At 49.0% G+C, this 21,721-nt stretch overlaps 1 protein-coding gene across 2 annotated transcripts in view; it reads right to left on the reverse strand.

Annotated features, from left to right (window-relative positions):
* LRP1 (LDL receptor related protein 1) overlaps nt 1–7,319 on the reverse strand; it is an 81,150-nt gene extending 73,831 nt beyond the window's left edge. For both annotated transcript variants that reach the window (XM_058742306.1, XM_058742305.1), the window contains exon 1: nt 6,770–7,319. In XM_058742306.1, the coding sequence (XP_058598289.1) occupies nt 6,770–6,836 (67 nt within the window). In that variant the 5' untranslated portion in view covers nt 6,837–7,319. The remainder of the gene's footprint in view (nt 1–6,769) is intronic.
* Nucleotides 7,320–21,721: the final 14,402 nt, after the last annotated feature.

The raw sequence follows: 21,721 nt of genomic DNA on the forward strand, positions 1-21,721 counted from the left end.
TCCCCCACCCGCGGCGTCCCCCTCCCCTACCTCCCACCCTGAGCAGGGAATAAAGGCCCCTTGAGGAGGTGGATAATGCTGAGTTCATTGCCCCACTGGGCCAGCTGTGAGGTCTTCCCGGGGAAACAGCCCGCCAGCCTAGTTAGCATGCCGGAGACCGGTCCTCTTCCCCTGGCCAGCCGAGACTGGCTGGGGGCGGGTAGAAAGGGCTGGAATGGGACTAGAGAGGCAGATGGGCCGTTTGGAGCCCAGAAATGGCCCCCATGCCACCCCCACCCCTTCACATGGACTTAGTCCACGCCCCACTCCTCCTCAAGGCAGAACTCACAGCCCCGTGAGGTCACTGGTTGGCCACTCCAACCTCCCCTCCACTCCGTGTCCCAGCCATGATCCCCCCTCCATTGGCCCTCACTTTGCACCCCCCCCAGCTGTCCCCACCCCCATTTTTGGCCTGAACTCGGCAGAGGAAACAGCAGCTGGCAAACTCGGAAAGCTGGAATGAGAGAGATTCACAAACCAGATGTGCTCTTGTGGAGGGGGGTAGTGGGGGATGGGGGAAGGAAAGGAAGAGGAGCACTCGGGGCCCCTGTCCCATCGCAGCACCTCTTCAGGGCTGGGGCAGAGGGACCTGGGGGCGCTGCACTGCTCCCAAGGGACCAGGCAGCACAAGGATCTTGGAGAGATATGTGACAGCACTTCCTTCCTGTCAGGGATGGTGAAGAAAGCCCCAGGAATCTGGAGTTTGAAGGCTGAAGCCTGTCTTTGATTTTCTTCAGGGGGAGTGGGGAGGAAAGAAACAAATAACCTACTTTGGGGCAGTCTACATAGCCAAGAGAAGCCTCCCTCTGAGGTGGGAGGGAGCTGCAGTGGGGGTGGGGTAGGGCACTTGTAATCTGCTTAGAACTGCCGGCCAACCCCACTCCCCTCAGCTGAGCCTTCTGCATCTGACGCTAGCAGCCACAAAACCCATCTTTGTGGTCCGCCGCTAAGGTGAAGGAACAACATGGCCTAAGTTCGGGAGCAACCACTAGCCTCCTCTGCCTCCCAGCCCTCATGAGAATTGGGGCTTCCTAATGATAGGAGCTAACTAACACTTTTCAACATGGTCACTACTCGTCAGCCACTGACCTGAAACACTTTGTTCATGTTAATTCATTTAGATCCTCAAAACCCTGGGAGGTGGGTACTGTTGCAATCTCCATTGTACGGACGAGGAAACTGAGGCACAGAGTGATGGGTAACTGAACAGGTGGTTTCCTCACTGACCATGAGGATGGAGCCAGATGAAAAAGGATGAAGAAAAGGAACTGGCAGGGAGAATATTTTGGTCCTCTGGCACTAGGAGTGGGGAAAGAGATTATAGGGGATGGCAGTGACCTTCAGGGCTCCTCAGAGAGGAGGGGGAGGTGGAGGAGGCAGAGAGGGACAAGAACAGAACAGAGAGGGAAGACAGAGGAAGGAGAAGAAGGAGGAGAGGACTGGAGAGGGAGGAGAGTGAGTGAGGTTGCAGCAAGAACGCTGGGACACAGGGGCCGTCTGTTCTCAGCTTTGCCTGGAGATGAATGTGACCGCCATGCTAACTCTGGCCAACACCCCTGCCCCCCCTCCCAAACCCAGGCACCCAGCCCAGCCATGGCCCCCAGGGCCACCAAGCTGGAGCCAGGACAGGAGGTGTAGGCTTGGGTGTGTGTCCAGACACAACACGGACCCCACTGCCCTGCTTGAGCCTTGGCTGTTGTCCTCTGTCCCATTCCGGGACCTTGGGGGTGGGGTGGGGAAGGAGGGCGAGAGTGCCTGGCTAGAGAAGAGAGGATGACAGGAAAGGACAAACCCTGAGGGAGTCTTCTCCAGAAGAGGAGACCCATCCATTGATCCCCTTGGGAGTTCCCCTTGGGAGCAAGGGAGCTGCGACCTCAGATGGCGTGTCCTAAAGGACCAGGAGACTTGAGGCCAGGAAAGCATGAAGGGGACCCTTGGGGCCCTTTTCAAGAGCAGACACAGCAGAGGGAGAGATAGGCTGTGTTAGCCGGGGGATATTTTCTAAAGGGAACCATGTGAGATATCTAAAGGAACAGAGGAGCTGGGGGTGGCCAGGGGCTGGGGGGCAGAGCCTGCAGGAATCTAAACTTTCAAACATAGGGGGGTGGGGCAGCAGGGCCTCCCAGACCCAAACCGAGAGCTTTTCACTGAATTTTATGTATTTTGGGTGTTACCCGGTGGCTCCTTCCCGCAGCTCAGTGAGGCTCAGACACATTTTTGTCATTCCTGAGTCTGGGACTCTGCTTTTGCGGCCTGGACAGACGTACAGACGGGATGGCTTGGACTGCCAAGGGAGGGGAAGGGTCTCCCCCTCCATCCTGAGTCAATATTGACTCAGCAGGACATTAGCCTGACCAGTGACCTCCCCACCATCTTTTCCTTTCCCCACAAGCAAAATTCAACCCCTCAAATCCCCCCAGAGGTCATCATATCTCTCACCAGGCCTTTATAAGGCCTTTATAAGCCTACCCCCCAACATACACGCATGGTTTATGCTCAGCAGAAGGAGAAGGTCTAAGCTCCTGACCCGTTCCCCACATCTTTCTCCAGTTCTCAGGTCATGAGGAAGTTCTGAGAGAAGTCTAACCTCCCCCTTTCCTTCTGAAATATCTCCTCTCCCCTATTACTCAGCCCATAAAGGTATCAAGTTCCCTTCCTCCAGAAACATTCTCTCCAAAATCCATTCCTGAAAGTAGTGGAGGGGGAAAAAGAGAGAGAAATTTGGAGGAAAGTGAAGGGCGAACTGCAGAACTGGACATTCCGACTCTGACCTGGGAGGGGAAGAATAATTCCAAAATGGCGAGGTGGGAAAGAGAGCACGTGGGAAAGCCCAGGAGAGATGCTCACTCCCACGGAGTTTTGAGATGCCCATCCCAGGCCTGGATGGAAGTGGATGGAGACCAGGTAGAGACAAATCAAGCAATGGAGACTAAAAAAGATAGACAGAGAATGCCACAAAGGGTGGGCAACCAGACAGAGATGAACCAGGAGGATGAGAGACAAAGGTTTGGAGAGGCCAAGAGAGCACACACCAATGACAGCAGACAGAGGAAAAATAGACAGGAAGGGGTCTCAGCCCAGAGGCTGCCAAGATAATGGCACAGTTGTCTTAGGATGAACCCAAAAAACAACAAGCCCCCAAGACTCAGAGTAGGGTGGGGGCAACATATATCCTGACTTATGGAGACAGAGTGCCTGCTGTAGCAGTGTCTGTCCCAAGGAATACCCAGAACAAGGGTTATTGCCTCCCACAGAATAGGGAGTTAGGGGAAGAAGACTGGAGCTCTTCAACCAGAGAAGCCAAGGCCTCGGAGAGACTCTCATCTCCCCTGAGGGAGCAAGAGGGACAAACACCTCTCCCCCACCACTATCCCTCACCTCTTTCCTGGGGAGTTTTTACACTAGTGCCTGGGGCCACTGCACCGGAAGCACTCCAAAGCCAACTGCTTCCTTCTCCAAACAATGCAGGATCCTGCTAACTGGGCTGAAATCTGGGACTGAACACAGTGGGGTGGGACTAAGTTCTCTAAATGCTCACAGGGGCACCCAGCTCCACCAGGTCAAGGACCCTTTCATGGCCCCAATCAGCTGCACCCAGATTCCCCAAGGGCGGTGAGCCCTCCATACAGATCCAGAAGGCTTGAATCCTGGAGAGTACACAGAGTGGGGGGATCCTGACAAGAGACTACTGAGGGGCAATATGCCCTAGGCTCGGGGTTCTGATGTGCAAAGGCAGAGACCTCAGCAGGAGGAAAGAAAGTTTGACTTGAGTAAAGAGGGGTTCCTTAAAGCATGGAGTCTTGAGGAGTTGGGCGGATTTGGACAGGATCTGGCTCTAGCCAGGACCCCAACTGACATCCTTAAGAGGTTCAGTGACAGTGGAGAGGTTGGAGGTAAACAAAAAAACCAAAAACCAAAAACCAAAACAAACAACAACATATATATATGGGGGGGGGGAGGAGAGAAAATGGAGGAAGGGGGAGCAAGATTGGAAGAAAAGAAGAAGCCTCTAACATCAAAATATTCCTCCAATCTCCAAATCGTTGTGCTAAACATCCCTGCTTTGAAAGACCAGGGGAAGGGGAGATGTTCAAGGATGGGGGTCTGACTGTGGAAAAAAGGAGTTTGGAAGTTTCTCTCAGAGAGCCAGGAGGCAAACACCTCAGCCTCATAACTCACTTCAACTGCCCAGCTTGTCTGATAACTGGTAATACAACTGGCTCAAGGGTGTGTGTGGAGAGGGGTGTGGAAAGAGGGAGGCAGTCGGCCTTCCCTGAGCCATAACTGCCTGGGGCTGCCCTCCCCACTACAAGGTGTTCCTAAGCTCAGCAGGGTCCTCAATGACCCTTTTTCCCATTCCCCACCTCATCCATTTCCTCATCCTCCCTGATAGCAAGTACACTCAATTCTGTTTACTAGTGGGGGTGACATGGCTCCCCAAAGAGAAGGGGACACTGGGGTGAGTTCAGGTGGAGCAGACGAGGCAGAAGAGGTGGGGAAGACTCCTAGGGCTGCTCCCCTAGAGGGAAAGCAGCAAGGCCTGCGATAGCAGCAGAAAGAAAGTTTAGACACAAAGTTAGGTATCTGGGGTCAAAAGGTTTTCTTCTTTGGAGAAAGAAGTCAGTGGGCCCAAGGCATGAGGGCAGGGGTAGAGATAAGAGAATCCTCTGGGCTGCCCTGGATAGCACCGGCCCTACAGGTCTGCACAATACCCCTTTCCCCCCCTTCAGAGTGGGGTAGAACTGATGATTCATATTTCCATTCCCAAGGTAAGAGTAGTAGAGTGTGTCTGGGGAAGGGTCCTCTTCCTGGGACTTTGGATACAGTTTGGTTTGAGCTGGATTACAGATGTGGGCTTGGTGGAAATTTTAAGAAAGGGCAGGGAGACAGTTAAGGAGAACATGTCCAATCTCTCCCACTTCCACTCACCAGCAACTAACCTGTAGTGTGGCAAATAGAACCACCTTGGAAGTCTGGGGGTGAAGCAATCTGGTGCTATCCTTGAATGGGATGGGGACTTTTCTGCTCTCCGAAGAGGCCCCTCTTGCTTCTTCCTAACTCCATCCTCCCATGATGTGAGGGTCTCTCTTTTTCTCTTAAAAATTTTTTTCTATTCCCCCTAGAAGTCATGTGCCCAAACCTCTCTGCCTTAGTTTCCCCTCCCACCTCACAGGGTTGAGAAAAAGAGGAAAGAACATGTATAACAAGGAAGTCATGGGCTAGGGCTGCCTGTGAGGACTGGTCGAGAGAGAATATTTAAGAGAAAGCCTCTTTTCTTCTCTTGGGCAGATAACTGAGGTAGTGGCAGAGAAGGGAACAGACAGTCAACATAACTGGGAGCCACTGAAAATACTGTCTTTTGGGGGCACATTTACTTCCCGACTCCCTAACCTCTCTTCTCTAACTGAAGCAAGCTGGGGGGAGGGGAGGAGAGGGAGAGACAATCTGGTTTCAGAGAAAAACTTTCCCAATCCTAACCTGGCAAAATTTAGAAGATGGAGGAGGGGTGCATGATGGTACTGGGTCCAGGTTTTTCCCTGGTTGGATGGACCAAAATGACGGGAAGGGATGAGATCCCACCCTCCTCAAATAGGGGCCCAGCCCAGCCCAACCCCATGATCCTAGCTCAAAGCTTGGGCAAGACTTGAACCAGTGACTCACAAGCAAGAGAAAAATAGCTGACATAGAGAGGGGAGAGGGGACACCCCATTTCCCCAAAAAGACTCTGTTCTAGCCCAAGCCTAACTGTAATATACAAAGTGTGTGTGTATGGGGCAAAGGTGGAGAGAAATAAACACATTTCCTAAAGGAGCAGAGAATTGGGGGGTAGGGGCATAGCCATAACCCCCATCCAACCTCCAACTCTCCTTCCTGTCCAAACTGTGATCAAGCCAGAAGTCAGGGAGAAAGCAGCTTTTTTCCTCCCTCCCACCTCAGCATTCCAGGCCATTCTCCAGTCCCCTTCCCCAATGATGACATCTGACGTTTTTCATCTCAAAGCTCCCAGGAATTAAGAAGGAAAATTCAAAGTCACATAGCATCGCTGCCCCCCACCCCACCCCCACCCAGCCCTATCCAGGCTACTGACAGAGGCCCTGAGAGGGGGAAGTGCCCGCTTAGGAACCCAGACGGGTAGCCCGCTGGATCCTGGACCCAGGCCTCCAAGCTTGGACTCCCCAGGCCCAGATTCCACACCCAAGCAGGGGGCCTTCCCTGTGGCCTTCCCTCTTCCCACCCACAGCCTTCCCGGGCCTGCCTGCCCTCTGCCCAGCGGAGCAACCCTGACCCAGCTCCCCCTTCCAGATTCAGAGGCCACTGCAAAAGCCCCCCCACCCTTTTGCAGTACATCGCAAATCCGGATTCCTTCACATTTCAGATGGGGGTGGGGGGGGGTGGAGGATGTAGGGGAGGCAGAGGCCCTCCCCAACCAGAGACAGGAGGAGAAGGCCTCTGGATCCCAGGATCAGAAAAAAGGGGAGCCCTTTTCTCTCTTCCCAGGCCTCTGGTCTTTGTTTGGGCTGGGGGGTCCCGGAAGCATCATTTGCCCTGGGCCCCCATCCTCCAAATCGGACCCCCATCCCCGCCCCCAGTCGGGCCGCTGCTGTGTCAGCTGGACTGGGATAACAAAAGGCACCCCCTCCCGCGTCTCCCTTCCCCATCTGAGCGCAGGAGTGGGGGCTGGGGAGTGGGTGTCCCCAGGGGTCCAAGGGGGCCGCGGAATCTCACTCACCGTCGATAGCGGCCGCGACGAGAGCTGAGAGCAGGGGCAGCAACAGCAGCAGCGGCGGGGTCAGCATGGTGTGGGCTGATGCAAGCAGCAGCCCCCTCCCCTCTGGTCCTGCTACTTCTTGCCGTCGCCCCCCCCAATTGGGGGGTCCCCCTTTTCCTCCTTCTCCCCTCCTCCTCCTCTATTCTTATCCTATCCTTAAGCAAAGAGCATCAGGGGCGTGGGTGAAGAGGTAGAGTTTAGAGCCCCTTGGGGAGGGCCTGCTGTCGGGGGTGCGCCCGCCCCCTCCTCCCAAATCCAAACCCTTCACCCCCTGCTTTTCTCTTCTCCCCTCTTTCCCCCTCCCAGAGAGAAGCTCACAACCCCATCTCCGAGCCGCCTCCGGCTGCAAAAATGCACAATTGGGAGGAGGCGGGGTAGGGGGTGGGGGGCGTGGACCGGGTGGGGGAGCGTTTGGAAGGGGCCTGATGGAGCTCTGGGGGCTCCCCCGGTTTCCGCCTCCTCAGTGCACGGGCCTGGAGCTCGCACCACTGTTCCCCGGACTGAGGTGCCGCGACGGGGGGGCGAGGGGGGGAGAGGGAGGGGACCAGCAAAGGAGGGAGGGAGAGAAGGGGCGGGGAAAGAAAGGGGGGGGGGGGGAGAAAGAGCTACGCGGCAATCCTGTGAGTGCGCATGCGCGGATTTGGCGCGCTGCCCTGGGGAGGGGGAGTCAACGCAGCGACAGAATTTGGGTCTGGTCAGCGGTCCTAGAGTGAAGGTCTCCGGACCCCCGCTAGCCAGTTTGGGGCCTGGAGCGTCCTCCCCCCAGACTGGGCCTCCCCCCCTCCCCCGTGCTTCAGAGAGCTGAAGGGCCGAGGGGAGATTGGGCAGTGGGCGAGGAGAGCTGAGGGGCTTCTCTTTGAAACTCGGTGTCGTGTCCTAGGAGTTCAGGCTCCGTCTAGGGATCCAGGACCTGGGGTCCGGGCGGAGGCCCGATTTCCTCGGGGAACTCTGACTGTGCCTCTCCTGCCTGGAGTGGGGGGCAGGGGCCTCCAGTTCGCAAGGAAGATACGCGGAAAGGCTGAGGTTTGATTTGGAGACTTCGTAAAACAGAGACAGTGATTGGGGCCTTCGGAGAAGGGGGGCGGGGTGGGGGAGGGGCTGCGAGGGCCCGCCCCCACCTCGCCCCAGGGCTCAGAGTAAACAGGGACACCCGCGGGGACACGCCGGAGCTTGTCCGCCCGCGTAGGGCTGGGGATGGAGCCCACCTTAGTACCCGCCCCGCCCTGCTCGCCTGGCACCGGGCGCGGGAGGGGCAAGCCCTGGTTTGGAGGGAGGTGAGTCACCAACGGGTGGGGTTAAGGAAGGGCCACCCCCCTTCGCCCCAAGAGGTCTGGGTTCATTTATGTTTGGTTTGGTGTTTTGTTTTGTTTTTTATACCTTCTGGCTGACTTCCCACGAAGTCGGGGTTTTAGATTCCGAGCAACAGGGATTTGGGATAAGATGAGGGACTCTGGACCCCTGCTTCCAGGCCTCCAGGTCTAAGGTGTCTGCTGAGTGCCGGACCTTTGTCCCGGCCCCAAGACCGCACGGGAATGCTACTTTGAGTCCTGAAGGCGCCGGGCGGTTCCCAGAGCCCGGTGAATGTGCTTCTGGCCACTGCCCCCTTCTGGGCGGTGTTTTAAGGTTGTACCTTGGGTGTCTGAAAGTCAGAGTTCAGGGACGCAGCAGGCAACGTCGTGGGCTGCCAGAAATTGACGTTAGAGATGAGAGAGGGTTGCACCACCATTCTCACTTTTTAAATTCTAGTGGAGGAATGGGAAGGGCTCCAAGTGCTCACACCAGTCCGTTCCTGGCAGGAAAGGGACCAGCATGGAGGACTTGTCCCATTGATGATGGCAAGGAGAGTGAGAAGAATCCGGAAGGCACTGGACCTTTTCACCAAACCAGAGCTTCCTCTGGGCTCACTTTGCTCAGGGCCAAGTCCACCTGCTTTTAGTCTCCTAGGCTAGAAACTTCAGATATTTTGCCAATTCCTCTTTGGCCTTTCTCTCCTGTATCCAATCTTGTAAGCCTGTGCTCAGGGCCTGTCATTTCTCCCTCTGAAATATAGCTCAGATTTCCTCCATTTCCACTGCCAGAGAGTTTCTCTGGACAGGGTTGGGGTCGTGTTCATCTTTTTATCCAGCCCTCATGGGCTAATGCAGTGATAGGCACATTGCAAGAACTCGCTGTTTTTGTTTTGTTTTGTTTTAATTGATTAATTAATTGGTTTTTTATTTTTTATTTATTTTTTTTAATTTTTTTCCCAACGTTTTTTATTTATTTTTGGGACAGAGAGAGACAGAGCATGAACGGGGGAGGGGCAGAGAGAGAGGGAGACACAGAATCGGAAACAGGCTCCAGGCTCCGAGCTGTCAGCACAGAGCCCGATGCGGGGCTCGAACTCACGGACCGCGAGATCGTGACCTGGCTGAAGTCAGACGCTTAACCGACTGCGCCACCCAGGCGCCCCATTAATTGGTTTTTTAAATGTTTATTTGATTTTGAGACAGAGCAAGCGGGGGAAGGGCAGAGAGAGAGGGAGACAATCTGAAGCAGGCTCCAGGCTCTAAGCTGTCAGCACAGAGCCAGACACAGGAACCGCAAGATAATGACCTGAGCCAAAGTCCGACGCTTAACCAACTGAGCCACCCAGGCGTCCCTGTTTTGGTTTTTTAAAAGTAGGCTTCACACCTAGTGCAAAGCCTAACACAGGGCTTGAACTCATGACCCTGAGATCAAGACCTGAGCTGAGACTGAGTCAGATGTTTAACAGACGGAGTCACCCTGGCGCCCCACTAACTTTTTAATGAATGCTTAGGTTGGTTCCTTCCTTACCTAGGACCCTGCTCCTAATACTGTGGTCCAGGTGAAGTCAGGTGAAGCCGACTTCAGGCAGTTCTGAAAGGAAAGAGCTATCTGGAGTGACCATATGTATAGCCCAAGAGAGCTGTGAGGGGCATCTCATTCCTTTTTCATAAAGGAATCTTCCTAAAATTGCTTTCCCTATGTTTCTTCCTGGCTGGCGAACCTCTCTGCTCAGTATCTGTAGACAACCGAATCAAATGTGAATTCTTTACATTGTGAAACATGGTAATACTTAGTTAAAAAAAAAAAAAAACCTCAAAGAGTATAGAAAAGTACAGAAAGAATATAAGAAGTATAGGAAGGTGGGGGCGTTAAGCATCCAACTTCAGCTCAGGTCATGATCTCATGGTCTGTGGGTTCGAGCTCTGCATCTGGCTCTGTGCTGACAGCTCAGAGCCTGGTGCCTGCTTTGGATTCTGTGTCTCCCTCTCTCTCTGCCCTTCCCCTGCTCATGCTTTGTCTCTCTCTCAAAAATAAATAAACATTAAAAAAAAAAAAAAAAAGTCTAGGAAGGTGAAAGTAAACTTGCCGGGGCGCCTGGGTGGCGCAGTCGGTTAAGCGTCCAACTTCAGCCAGGTCACGATCTCGCGGTCCGTGAGTTTGAGCCCCGCGTCAGGCTCTGGGCTGATGGCTCGGAGCCTGGGGCCTGTTTACGATTCTGTGTCTCCCTCTCTCTCTGCCCCTCCCCCGTTCATGCTCTGTCTCTCTCTCTCCCAAAAATAAATTTAAAACGTTGAAAAAAAAAATTTAAAAAAAAAAAAAAAAAAAGAAAGTAAACTTGCCATGCTCCAACATCTTATTCTTTAGTCCTGCTCTCACAGTAACCACTATCAAGAGTTTCTTGGGCTTCCTTTGGAAGGTTTAAAAAAATTTTTTATTGACAAACAAATATAAATAGACATCCTTTAAAACCACAAATGAGCTCATACACTATATACTGTTCTGTAACTTCTTTTTTCAATTAACTAATTTTGATCCCTTTCCACATTAAACATACACATCTAGCTCACTCTTTATATTGGCTGGTTGGAATCTCCTTGCTTGATTACTTCACAATCTACTGGGATTGTTGGGCTCTTGGGTTATTTCCAGTATGTGAACTGCTGAGGGTGTCTCTGTAAGATGAGAGAATGCATATTTCTACCTGAGCCTTTAATTATACTGTTCTCGCAGCTCCTCCCTACCCTCTTCAGAAAAGCTCTCCTGTCCTCTTCCAAGCTTGCACTCAACATAGCCTCAATACCTAGAATTTAGCACTCAATTTTGGGAGGTCTGTGCCTACCACCAGACCATAAACTCCTTAAGGGCAAGGATCATGTCTGTTACTTCTTTGCATCCACCCAATATGAGGAACTCTTGACTGGAGGAGGCTAACAGGACTGTTAAAACTAGGGGTGTTGGGGCGCCTGGGTGGCGCAGTCGGTTAAGCGTCTGACTTCAGCCAGGTCACGATCTCGCGGTCCGTGAGTTCGAGCTCCGCGTCGGGCTCTGGGCTGATGGCTCAGAGCCTGGAGCCTGTTTCCGATTCTGTGTCTCCCTCTCTCTCTGCCCCTCCCCCGTTCATGCTCTGTCTCTCTCTGTCCCAAAAATAAATTTAAAAAAAAACGTTGAAAAAAAAAATTAAAAAAAAAAAAAACAAAAAACTAGGGGTGCCTACTCAAGGAAAGGAGACAGCCTAACCACTGTCAAATGAAATATGACTATTAACATCTTTCCTGTATTTCTCCTATTGCACTCATTATTCAGTCCTTCTCTGCTTCAGCTTCTTTTCACCCCACTCTTACGCTTAAAAACAATTTTTTTCAAGTAATCTGTACTTCCAACGTGAGGCTCGAACTTACAACCCTGAGAGATCTAGAGTGTCATGCTATACCGACTGAGACAGCCAGGCGTCCCACCCCACTTTTATTATTAAGACGTTTCTTCCATCTTTAAATCCTTGTGCTGGAATTACAACCCAAATATGGGAAATCAAGGAGGAATTCTCTGCAATTCATGATTGGGATACCTACAATGGTGGCAGTAGGCAAAAAAGTTGGTGTATAAAGAGGATATCTCCCTTTTGCATCTCCCAGCAAGTTATTAAATATCTCCTTTTCCTGCCTAAGATGGGGTATTAAAGGAGGCAGCTCTGGGACTGAATGTCAGGCCAGAGACTGACGCCACCTAGTGGTCAGTTAAAGAAGGTTAAAGAAGTGTGAATAGGAAGGGTGTCTCTGAAGGGTCTGGTGGAAGGTAGGAAGAGAACCAAGATTTACTGAGCACTTACCATGTACCAAGCCCACTCAATGTATTTTACATGGATTAAGTCACTTCTATCTCAGAACCACCTGTGGCATAGGTGTTATTTCCAGTTTGTAGATAGATATGGCGATAGAGGCTCAAGGAGATTAAGAAATCTGCCCCAAATCACAGTGCAGATTGGAGCCCAATTCTCATTCATTTAATCAACATTTATTAGGTATCTTATTTGTGCTGGACACATTTCTAGGTGTGCACAAGGGACAAGATGAAAGCACACAATCTCAGCCTTCAAGAAGTGCACAATTTAGTGGGGTTGCTCAACCTGATGATTGATAATCACAACACAGTGCCTAATGCCTGTGATAAAGGAAAACACAGAGGGAACCAGAGCCAGATAACTATTCCAAAGAAAGATATCAAAGCAGAGCTGGGCGTATGATGCCAAACTACATGTTGAAGAGAGAGGAAGAAGATGACAAGCAATGACAAGAGATGCATGTTTTAGGTTGAAGGACAGGCAAATGCATAGAGACATGAAGAAGTTTAAAACACAAATGGCCAATATGGTATGGCTGAAGTTCAAGATACGTGTTGGGCAAGGTAATGGAAGAGGTATCAGGGAACCTAGTCACAAAGGGTGGTTTTGGCCACATGAAGTACTTAGAACTTTTTTTCTAAAAGTAGTGGGGAGCCAGGCAAGAAGTCCTAATGTATCAGCCATAGAACTGAGGAGGAAGAGGACTCCAGACTAAGAAGACAGGATCAAGTATGTTAGTTGATTTATCATGTCAGCCTAGAGAATAGTGACAGAAAGCGAGGACTAGAAACTTTGGATCACATTAGAATGTTCTCAAAGTTCTCATATCTAGGCTGCACAATAGAATAACCTGAAGAGCTTTTAAAATTCCAATGCTAGAAGACTTATATCACTTGGCTTCAAGACTTGTAAGCTACAGTAATCAAGACAGTGTGGTACTGGCATTAAGGGTCGACAAACAGATCCATGAAACAGAATAAGAGGGGTCAGAAATAGACTCACACTTAAAGGTCACTTGATTTTTGACAAAGGTATCAAAGCAATCCACTGGGGAAAGGAATAGCTTTTCAACAAATGATGCAGAGAAAACTGAATAGCTATAAGGAAGAAATAAGTGAAACTTGACCCCTCCTTCATACTATATGCAAAAATTAATTCAAAATGGATCAACAGACTAAGGCATACGAGCTAAAAGGATAAACTTTTAGGTGAAAACATAGAATAACTTCATGACTTGGCGGTAAAAAAATTCTTAAGTTATAGAAAGCAATAACTATAACAGAAATATCAAGATTTAGGGGTTCCTGGGTGGCTCAAATGGTTAAGCCTCTGACTTTGGCTCAGGTCATGATCTCACAGTTCGTGAGCTCAAGCCCTGCATCCGACTCTGTGCTAACAGTTCAGAGCTTGCAGCCTGCTTCAGATTCTGTGTCTCCCTCTCTCGCTGCCCCTCCCTGCTCACACTCTGTCTCTCTCTCAAAAATAAATAAATATTAAAAAAACAAAAAAGAAATATCAAGAATTAAAACTTTTGTTTATCACAAGACGCCATTAAGAAAATGAACAAATAAGCCAAATAAGCCAGGTAAGGAAAATACTGATCTGACAAAGGACTGGTATCCAGGAGAGGTAAAAAAAAAAAAAAAAAAAAATCTATAACACAGTAATAAAAAGACAACTTTTTAAAAAATGGACAAAATATTTGAACAGATACTTCACAAAAGAACATGTATGAATGGACAATAAGCACATGAAAAGTGTTCAGCATCTTTAGTCATCAAGAAAATTCAAGTTAAAACCACAATGGAAAATTTTCCACACTCACCAAAATGGTTAAACTTTTAAAAACTCACAATACCAAATGTTAGTGAGAAGTAGACCAACTGGAACTCACACACAGTGTTGAGAATGTAAAATGTACTATCGGTTTGGAACAATATGTAACATTTCTTATAAAAGTGAGCATATACCTATGACCCAGCAATTATACTCCTAGTTATTTATTCAAGAGAAATGAAAATGTATACAAACAGATTTGAAGAAGAATGCACATAGCAGTTTTCTTCATAATAGGCAAAAACTGGATACAGCCAGGTATTTGTCATTTTTTAAAAAATGATAGACTACAATGAGATGCTACCCAGTAATGGACAAACTATGTTGTGTTACACACAACAACATGGGTGAGTCTCAGAACATTCACCAGTGAGTAAAAGAAACCAGACGTATAAAAGCACATCCCGTTTTACTCTATTTATATGAATTCCAGAAAATAAAATCAGAACAGTGGGGATGGGGTGGGGATTATGATCTATATCCTGACAGGGGTTTAGATGTCACACAGAGGTGGAGTGGTATGGCAGGGATTTGAACCCAGGTGCCCTAGCCCCAGAGGCCATGGTTTAAGCCACCATATTACATTGCTTTGCTGCTGGGATGCTTTAGCCTTGGGTCTGGATGACATTACACAGGAAGAGTAGCCTGGTGAAGGCGGGACTGAGAAGGAGCACCTAGAGACATAGAGGGAGGACTAGGAGAGAGGAAGCAGGAAAACCAACAAGGGGAAGGCTTAGTCAAGAACGGCTAACGGTGTTGAATACTGCTGAGGGGTCCAGCAAAGACGGGGGTGGGCCAGTGTCCCGGGTACATAGGTAGGCAAAAAAGACATGGGCCTGAACAGTTTCATTGGACTGGTGGGGGCAGCCACCCATTGGCAGTGTCCTGAGGAGGTGAGGAAGGGAAGACCATGAATGTGAATAACTTTCCCAAGAAGCTTGGCTACACAGGGGAAGAGAGAGAGATAAGACAGTAGTTAAAGGGCCAGTTAGAGGCCTGGGATTTCCTTGCAGAAGCTCAATCCTGACCACAGCTGGCTCCGTCCAGGGATGCTCGCCCACCCACCAAGGTTGCCACTTTTTCTTCTGTGAGGTGAAGATCTATTGGCCACAGTAAGCCTCTGACAGCCCCAGGGCTCTATTTGGAAACTTGAGATCAGCTGACCCTACCATTGCACACATCCTGTCATCCTTGGCAAGCCTCAATGGGCGTCTACCCTTCTCCACTTAATCCAGTGCTTCCTCTTCCTGACCACCCTTGCACTGCTCCCCATACCCCTCCTTGCACAAAGCTTGAAGCCACACTTGGCTCAGATTGTCCTTGCCCCTCTTTGCTTGTCTGAAACCTGCTTCTTCCCTGAGGACATTCTTCTTTTAATGAACTATCACTTATTCTCCCAGGTGCATAAGATGGGTGGTATGGGAACATGGGCATTCAGATGTTCTGGGCTCTCCATTTCCAATAGTCACCTGGCTCCACTGAGGTCTCAGTTAGGGATACATCTAGAAGCAAGTAACACAAGACCCAATTAAAGTAAATGGAACAAGGTGGAGTTCTAGAGCAGATCCAGGGCTGGTTCGACAGTTTTCTACCTCTTCACACTGCTTCTCTATCCTAAGTGCTCTCCTTGGTCGCAACTGTTTCAGTCCTCACATATGGACTTAGCTTTGAAGAAGAACAGAATCTTTCCCAAGAACCCCCTAAGGTCCTAGTGGCCAGGGGAATGGGATTGGCTAGACCAATGAGATTCATCCCCTGAATGCATGGGAGGGGAACACCTGTACAAAATCCAGACTTTGCCAGCAAGGCAGAAGGGCTTGCTACTGAGGCGCTACCATAAGTGCTCGCCTTGATAGTCCTATAAATCCCTCTACATTTTAAGGGCCAGCAATTCCACCTTCCACTGAGAAGATGTGCATACTGCTCCCGGGCAACAGTCATCACACCAGACTGACTGGGTCCAAATCCCAGCTCTCTCACTTGCCAGGTCTTTGGCTTTAGGCAGGATACTTAACCTTTCCACACTGCAGTTTCCTCATCTGTAAAATGAGGGCTATCAACGCTATCCGGTAGAACTTTCTGTGATGATGGTAATGTCCCATGTCTGTGCTAATATAGTAGCCGTTAGCCATATGTGGCTATTGAGCGTTTGAAATGTGGCTAGTGTATCTGAGGGATTTATTTATTTATTTATTTACTTATTTATTTATTTACTTATTTACTTATTTTTGAGAGAGAGAGAGAGAGAGAGGCAGAATGAGGGGAACAGAGGATCAAAAGCAGGCTCTGCGTTGAGAGCAGCAAGCCAGGCTCAAACTCATCAACCACAAGAACATGACCTGACCTGAAGTCGGACGCTCAGCAGACTAAGCCACCCAGGCGCCTTATTTATTTATTTTGAGAGAGAGAGAGGGAGAGAGAGAATCCCAAGCAGGTCACACACTGTCAGCGCAGAGCCGCACGTAGGGCTTGAACCCATGAATCATGAGTTCATGACCTGAGCCCAAACCAAGAGTTGGACGCTTAACTGGCTGAGCCACCTAGGCACCCCAGGAATTGAATTTTTAAATTAAAATTAAATAGCCACATGTGGTGAGTGGTTACCATCTTGGGCACATAATTCTATCTCACAGTATTGTTGTAGGATAAAATGTACAGTGTTCAGAATTTTAGGTAGGAATTGAAGTGACACATAAGCTCTCACTAAAGGTTAGTTCTTGTTATTTTTGCTGGCATCCACTGATGATGTCACGATCACTTTTGCCCACACTCCCTGAAGACTTTGGCATCTGACCTACTGTATTCCTATCCACCTCAGGTCTTTGCAAACCCAGATGGCTTCAACTATGCATGCGAGTAGTCCAGCCAGCACCCTGGCTTCTTGGTTCCTTGCCGTCCTCAACTCCAATGACTCATCAACCATCATGTTGCCATAGCCACTCAGCCCTGGAGCCATGACCTACACGGTGTCCTCCTAGGAGAGCTGGCCTGAAATCTCATCCCCTTGTCTCCAACTGCAACACTCCAGGCCTCTAACTCGTTTTTCCTTTGCTCCCAGTAAGGCTACTCTTTAGGTCTGTTGAGACTTCCAGTTCCTTGACTCTGTTCTTTCCTTACCCACCAGTTCCTCATGTCTTTATTTCTCTTCCTACCCAGCCTTGATTCTACAATGCTTCACTTCTACCCCTCCATGAAACGGTCTCCTCCTCCATTATTAGTAACCTTCTGAACTGTTCTGGCTTCAGACTTACACTTTAAATCCATTCACTACACTGTAGCGGGTGGTATTTCTGAGAAACCTCATCATATTACTCACCTGCCCAAATCTTCTAATGCTCCCCATTGCCAACTACCATCCCTTTTCCAGAAGGTACCATGCTCCCACAGTATCCATACTTTTACACACGCTAGATTCTCTTCCTGGTTTAACTCTCCTTTTGTTCTTTGCTTGAATAATTCCTATTTTTCCTTCAAGATTTAGTTCAGGCATCACCTCCTACAGGGAGCTCCCTGATCTCTCCTATCTGCTATCTAGTGTAGATGCCCCTCCTATGTGTCCCCGTAGCACCCTGTGATTCACTGGATTCACAGCCTTGATTATCCTATAATATCACTGTTTGCTAACTGATCTGACTCCCCCTGTCGGCTGTAAGAACCTGAGAACAGACACCAACAATTTTTACTGATTTAACTAAATACACATTCCAAGCATTGTCTTATATGTTTGCTATCAGTTCAATTTTACTTTTTTTTTTTTTTTTTTTTTTTTTTTTTTTCAACGTTTTTTATTTATTTTTGGGACAGAGAGAGACATAGCATGAACGGGGGAGGGGCAGAGAGAGAGGGAGACACAGAACCGGAAACAGGCTCCAGGCTCCGAGCCATCAGCCCAGAGCCTGACGCGGGGCTCGAACTCACGGACCGCGAGATCGTGACCTGGCTGAAGTCGGACGCTTAACCGACTGCGCCACCCAGGCGCCCCAGCAATTTTACTTTTTTAAAGAAGGGGGGTGTTGAATATGTTGGTATATATGCTCAGAGTAAAGAGCTGTAATAATTAGAGAATGAAGTTGGAGATTTGGAGGATCAAAGAGACAATGAATGGAACAGTGCCTGAGGAGACAGAGGGGGTTCCTGAGGAGAAGCATACCTCAGGGAAGAGTAGGGACAGGGACAGGGGCTCCTTGTCCTCTGAGCCTATGGGGAAGGTGCAGTTGCTGATGAATATGTGTTGGTTGACAGAAGGAAACTGGGGGAGTTTCCAATTTATAGTCTCTGTTTCATCTAATCTAAGTGTTGAGGTGATATCAAGGTGGATGAAAAGTTGGGGAGAATGGCAAAGGCCTGAGAGACAGGGGTGACTAAGGGTCCACAGCAGATTCCCATACTTCTTCTGTGACTTTTTCCTTCTTTCCCTCAATCCTCCACAAATCCCAGGACACTACCCAGTGCTCCTGAACACGGCAGCCACTCATCTTATCTGTGAAATGCACTGAGCTCCTGCCATCAATACGTGACTAAGTGTAGTCCTTCTATAAGAGAGTATCTGTAAAACATTTAGCCCAGCACCAGGTACCTAGTAAAGACTCAGTAAACAATAGTCCTTGTCTTCATTAGCAAGAATGCATGTTGTCTTTTCTAGCTGCATAGGAATGTGTAAGTATGATATGAATCCCCACCCTCTGGGAACTTCTGTTCTTGTCAGAGAAGAAGGATATACCCCTAAAATAACTAAAAAGCAATGCAAAGTGATACATGATGTTTACCAACATCCAAATAGTGCTTTGATCTGTGATCCCAGTCTGCAATAAAAATTATCTTTTATATCAAGACCTGTAACTCAGATACTTATATAAAACTGAAACAAAAGTTTCATTAAACAATACTTACCCTTACTTTGTGTGATGCATTCTGATATTTTCTGTTCTATTTTATCCTACTTTGTTTTTAGAAAGTGAAGGGCGCCTGGGTGGCTCAGTCAGTTAAGCATCCAACTTCAGCTCAGGTCATGATTTCACAGTTTGGGTCATGAGTTCAAGCCCTGTGTTGGGCTCTCTGCTGTTAGCGCAGAGCTCGCTTCAGATCCTGTCTCTCTCTGTCCCTCCCCTGCTCTCTGTCTCTCTCAAAAATAAATAAACATTTTAAAAAAGTGATGGTCAAAGCTCACTATGATAGATTAAACTGTATCTCTCAAAGATTCATATTTTCAGGGGCACCTGGGTGGCTCAGTCAGTAGAGCATGCAACTCTTGATCTCAGGGTTGTGAGTTTGAGCCCCATGTAAGGCATAGAGCTTACTTTAATTAAGTTTTTTAAATTCATATTTTCATATTGAATTCATATGTACCTCAAAAATTCATATTCATTTGAGGTTTGCCCAGTACCTCAGAATGTAACCTTATTTAGGGATATGGACTTTACAGAGGTAATCAAGTTAAAATGAGGTCATTAAGGGTGTGCCCTAAGCCAATATGACTGGTGTCCTTATGTAAAGGGGAAATTTGGAGACAGGCTCAAATATAGGAGGAACACCATATGAACTTGAAGATGGCCATCTACAAGCCAAGGAGAGATACCTTGAACAGATTTTTCCCTCCCAGCTCTCTGAAGGGACCAACCCTGCCAACATCTTGATCTGAGGACTTCTAGCCTCCAAAATTGTGAGACAAGAAATTTGGTTGTTTAAGCCAAGCCAGCTTGTGATGCTTTGTTACGGTAGCCTTAACAAACTAAAACAGTCTTCAGATTGCTTTTGTGACTCACTATTGGCTTGCAAACTGCCCTTTACAGACCACAAAGTTCCTTTTTCCTATGCTTTCTCTCATATAATCTTTATGACTACTTGGTGGGATGGCAGGGCTTATGGGTGAGGCAAGCAAGGTACCCAGTCCCAGGGTCATGCAAGTGGGGGTGCCATTACTGAAAGTCTAGCAGACCCTACAACTGTGCAACCTGAAGATGAGTGCCTCCTTAAATTTTTCTGAACTGTTGTCTCCATTTGAGGGGTTGACACACAGTCACAAAGCTCTTAAGTGGTGTCGTACCCAAGCCGGATTGGCCTCTAAATTCTGGGTTCTTAAAAATCAGTTAATTAATTAATTAATTAACTCTGGCTTATTCCCATGACACCACAGTGTCCCCATTGGTGCAATCAGTTAAAGAGGATGACAAAAAATAGTGTTTCCCTACCAGTACTTCTCCTGCCTTTCTACCCTGCAAAAGGACCCAAAGTTAGAGACTGCGTTCAATCCTCCCCTTCTCTTGCCAAAATTCGGGGAAACTTGGACCTTCTGAGACCCTTAGGAATTCAGCCACTGTCTGTGGATGTCTGCGGGCAGAGTGGGGACCTGGGAGCATGTGTCTTGAGCACCTATGTGCATACACTGCAGTCCCAGCATTGCTGGTCATACAAACCCACGGACAGATTCCCTACCTGCCATCTCCACCCATACCATCTCCTCAGTTCACTGCCTTCCAGACACAATCAACACATAAGCACACATACCTCCAATATTTCTGTCTTTGTGGCAGTATTATTACCCCCAAACCTAGGGACCCCTATATAGGAGGGAAGCCCTTCTGCCTTCCTCACACCTGGCTTATTCTGGACCATAAAAAGAGTGCCTAATATTTACTATGTGCCAGGCATTGTTTTAAGCCTTCGTATATATTATTGCATCTCACTCCCACAACCTTATGAGTTAAGACGATCATTTGCTCCATTTTACAGATGGCAAACTGTAACACAAAGAGTAACTTGCCCAGAGTTGTGCAGTTCAGTTAGCAGTGTTGGCAGGATTTGAACCCAAGCAGCCTGTCTCCAGAGTCCCAGTTCTTTTTTTTTTTTTAATTAAATTTTGTTTCTAATGTTTATTTCTGAGAGAGAGACAGACAGACAGACAGACAGACGGACAGAGTGCAAGTGGGGGAGGGACAGAGAGAGAGGGAGACACAGAATCTGAAGGAGGCTCCAGGCTCTGAGCTGTCAGCACAGAGCCCAATGTGCGGCTCGAACCCAAGAACTATGAGATCGTTACCTGAGCCAAAGTCAGACGCTTAACCGACTGAGCCACCCAGGCGCCCCTCCAAAGTCCCAGTTCTTAACTGCTACCCTCTGCTGCCTGGCTGGGACTTCCATGTACATGTGCACTCTTGCACACACATGACCATCCACATGGGACAGGACAGGGAGGAGCTGGGCTCTGAGAATCAGTTTAAGCACCAGGGGGCAGCATAGGCCTAGCTTTGGCCCCTCAGCCCAGCCCTGCCTAGGGGAAGAGGAAGGGAGTTGAAATCTCCCATCTCCCACCATCCCCCAGAGACCACCCTTTCTATACACCTTGTCTCTCAGGTTTGGGGGCATGGAGACCTCTCTGGGTCCCTTGGCCTCCTTCAGCTCCTCCTCCAGCAAAAGCTGCAAAAAACAGCCACCAGTTGTGACGATGACTCAGAAGCTGAGCCAGCGTTGTGTATGTGCGTGTCTTATTGTGACTTGCTTGTTGCTCTGAGGGCTAACGTGTCTGTGAGCCTGCCCGCACATGTGTAAGCATGTGTGTGTGTGTGCGCGCGTGTGGTCTTATGGCCAAGGAAATAGTACATTATGTGTTTGTTTCTGGGTGTGTCTCAGTGTTTACCACAGAAACAGGAACTTTGCCAAGGCTGCACGGCAGATTCCTATTCAAACTTGTCCCTTGGGAATCTGCAGGCAGCAACTCTAGCTTGTGTCGTTTCCCACAAGGGTCTGAAGTGTAGTGCCCTGTGAGGAGGGGGCTGAGATGATTTTCAGTGCATGAGACTCCTCTGGAGTCTTCCAGAATTCTGAGCTCTGGGGTCCCCTCCCCCACTCCCTCCCATCAGTAATCACGCGACCTCTAAGGCGCACCCCGCCAAGAAGGGAGGAGGACTTAGGAGTTCCAGACAGCACCCTGGCTGCTTTTCAGGGTCCTCCAC

This window comes from Neofelis nebulosa, chromosome 8, assembly GCF_028018385.1.
Source record: "Neofelis nebulosa isolate mNeoNeb1 chromosome 8, mNeoNeb1.pri, whole genome shotgun sequence".
Classification (NCBI taxonomy): Eukaryota; Metazoa; Chordata; class Mammalia; order Carnivora; family Felidae; genus Neofelis; species Neofelis nebulosa.